This window comes from Hylobates moloch, unplaced genomic scaffold (assembly GCF_009828535.3).
Source record: "Hylobates moloch isolate HMO894 unplaced genomic scaffold, HMol_V3 SCAFFOLD_5013, whole genome shotgun sequence".
In the NCBI taxonomy this organism is placed as follows: Eukaryota; Metazoa; Chordata; class Mammalia; order Primates; family Hylobatidae; genus Hylobates; species Hylobates moloch.
This window is the reverse complement of record NW_026657288.1, coordinates 1,699-5,014: the sequence shown is the minus strand read 5'-3', so window position 1 is coordinate 5,014 and position 3,316 is coordinate 1,699. Positions and strand designations below refer to the sequence as shown.

General features: G+C 50.7%; 1 protein-coding gene across 1 annotated transcript; it reads left to right on the top strand.

Moving 5' to 3' along the window:
- Nucleotides 1-91: 91 nt before the first annotated feature.
- LOC116465414 (multidrug resistance-associated protein 1-like) lies at nucleotides 92-2,615 on the top strand (the record flags this gene model as incomplete). The annotated part of the gene is made up of 2 exons (XM_032148491.2): nucleotides 92-330; nucleotides 2,454-2,615. Coding segments are annotated over exons 1-2 (384 nt in total), but the record flags the coding sequence as incomplete, so codon positions are not given.
- Nucleotides 2,616-3,316: the final 701 nt, after the last annotated feature.

Sequence of the window (3,316 nt, the reverse complement as noted above, 5' to 3'; positions counted from 1 at the left end):
CCACTGTGGACTTGTTTTTCCGTCTGTGAAATTGAAGTGATAGTGTCTAGCTCATCTGGCTCAGGAGAAAGTTGCAGTGCCAACACTGAAGCTCTTTTTCCTGCTTCCATGTGTCACAAGGCATTCCAGGCCCTCTCTTTGCTCCTTTGCAGGTTGCTCATCAAGTTTGTGAATGACACGAAGGCCCCAGACTGTCAGGGCTACTTCTACACCGTGCTGCTGTTCATCACTGCCTGCCTGCAGACCCTCGTGCTGCACCAGTACTTCCACATCTGCTTCGTCAGTGGCATGAGGATCAAGACCGCTGTCATTGGGGCTGTCTATCGGAAGGTAGGGGGCGCTGTGCCACTGGCATGTGGCCCGACTTCCACATCCCCTCCTGCAGCCCTGGGTTACTCTGGGGCCAGCGTGGGGATTTCCAGCCCAGCTTCTGGAGCAGTAGGATGAGGGTAGCTTCCATGACCTTAGGTGGCCGGGACAGTGCGCATCAGGCATTGTACATTAGGAAAGCGGATTTCAAGGGTTGACGTGTAGATGTCGTTATGTATCAGCTGTGGGTAATTGAGTTTCTTAGCTGGATCGGTGGCCCTTGATGTGGGGAAATCCAAGTTTGGATCCTCATTCTGCTGTTAACATTCTGTGTTTCAGCTTGTTGTCACTTATTTTTTTTTTTTTTTCGTTTTTTTGAGGCCAAGTCTCACTCTCCCCCAGACTGGAGTGCAGTGGCATGATCTTGGCTCACTGCGACTTCCGCCTCCTGAGTTCAAGCGATTCTTCTGCCTCAGCCTCCTGAGTAGCTGGGACTATAGGCGCCTGCCACCACGACCGGCTAATTTTTGTATTTTTAGTAGAGACACGGTTTCGCCATGTTGGCCAGGCTGATCTTGAACTGCTGACCTCAGGTGATCCGCCTGCCTCAGCCTCCCAAAGTGCTGGGATTTCAGGCATGAGCCACCAAGCCCAGCCTGTTGTCACTCTTAATTTGAACTGAGCAGGTGGTACATTCCTTGCATGATAAGAGTATGTAGCAGGCATTTGTGTACATCCAATTTCAAAGGAACCAAATTACCTTCTTGATCCCTATACATTATTTTTTTTTGTCTTGAGGTCAAGGAAACTGCTTGGCTCCTAGGTTAGGAAGAGATAGTCTTTCAGGTACTTGATGGACTAGAGGAGTGATTCTCAGGCCTGTCTGTGAATTAGACTCACCTGGGGAACTTAAACTGATGCAGGCCAGGCGCTGTAGCTCCTTCCTGTAATCCCAGCAGTTTGGGAGACCAAGGTGGGGGAGTCATTTGAGGCTGGACTTTCAATACCAGCCTGGTGAATATAGCAAGACCCTGGCTGTGCAGAAAATAAAAGAAAAATTAGCCTGGTATGGTGGTGTGCACCTGTAGTCCCATCTACTCAGGAGGTTGAGTTAAAAGAATCACTTGAGCCCCGGAGTTGGAGACTGCAGTGAGTCCTGATAGCATCCTTGCATTCCGGCCTGTGTGACAGAATGAGACCCTGTCTCAAAAAACAAAAAAACTTCCTGACACCTAGGTTGCGCCAGACCAGTGAAATTGAGCTTGCTGAGGTTGCACCCAGGTGTCATTGTTTTTATTTTTTATTTATTTTTATTTTTTGAGATAGGTTCTCGCTCTGTCACCCAGGCTGGAGTGCAGTGGCACGATCTTGGCTCACTGCAGCCTCCACCTCCCGGGCTCAAACGATCCTGCCACCTGAGCCCCCCACGTAGCTGGGACCAGAGGCATGCACCACCACGCCTGCTAATGTCTTAGTGTTTTTAAAACTCACCAGATGATAGTGTGCAACCGTGTTTGAGGGCTAAGGAGATTTGCCCCTACCAGGGCATGTTTGGCAATATCTGGGGGCATTTTTGGTTGTCCCAACTGGGGGTGAGGGCATGCAGTGGGTCGAGGCCAGGGATGCTGCTAAACATCCTACAGTGCACAAGACAGCCCCCCAAAGAATTATCCGGCCCCAGATGTCAAGAATTCCAAGCCTTAGAGACCCTGGCCCAGACCCTTGGTCCTTCAGTGGGATCTGAGACCAGCAGCATTGGCACAGCCTGGAAGCGTAGAAATGCAGAATCCCAGGCCACACCCCAGACCTGCAGAATCTGAAACAACTCCCACCGAACCACTCTCCCCAAGAAACCCGGCCGCATGTGTGCACATTAAAGCATGCGAAGCCCTGGTTTTGAGGACACCTAGGGTCCCTTGCCAATTGATGAGTTCAAGGTTGTGAGGCAGTGAGCACCGTGGATAAGAATGTGGGCTTTGAGATGACACAGGCGTCCCGGACAGACAGATAGGTTGGGAGGGGAGGAGCAGAGATCTGGGGCATATCTGCCCCTGAGAGTCTCTTTCCTCTCCGTGGGTCTGGAGGGAGAGTCAGGCCTCTTCACCTGCCACACTCACCCACCTTCCCTCTCCTTTGTCCCACAGGCCCTGGTGATCACCAACTCAGCCAGAAAATCCTCCACGGTCAGGGAGATCGTCAGCCTCATGTCTGTGGACGCTCAGAGGTTCATGGACTTGGCCACGTACATTAACATGATCTGGTCAGCCCCCCTGCAAGTCATCCTTGCTCTCTACCTCCTGTGGCTGGTGTGTGTTTGACGCCGTTTCCGTTTGCATGCAGGGAGGAACTTCTATGTGTGGGCAGTGGGCTGAGGGAGTGGGTGTTGATGGTAATGACATGTATAGCTCCCTGGCAGTTCCGGCTGTCGTTCATATTTTATTTTCCAGCCTGTTAACCAGTTCCTCGGTATTTTGTTCCTTTCCTGAATTGTCAGGTTGATATTCTCCTTGGTGGCATGGCGTTTTCATTTTCTCTTTCCTTGACAGTGTCAGTAATTAATTACCCTACAACGGACACATCATATTTCTCCCCTTGAATCCTCCTAAACACTAACCAGACTCACTTATTCACTAGTCCCTGATTATAGTGGTCAAGATTCTCTCAACTGCAAAGGATATAAATCTATCTTAAAGTAGCCTAAGTGTCTGGGTGCGGTGGCTCACGCCTGTAATCCCAGCACTTTGGGAGGCCAAGGCAGGTGGATCACCTGAGGTCAGGAGTTCGAGACCAGCCTCAATGTGGAGAAACCCCGTCTCTACTAAAAATACAAAATGAACTGGGCGGTGGTGCTTGCCTGTAATCCCAGCTACTCGGGAGGCTGAGGCAGGAAATTTGCTTGAACCTGGGAGGCAGAGGTTGTGGTGAGCCGAGATCGGGCCATTGCACTCCAAGCCTGGGCAACCCAGAACGAAACTCCGTCTCAAAAAGAAAAAAACAAAAACAAAAG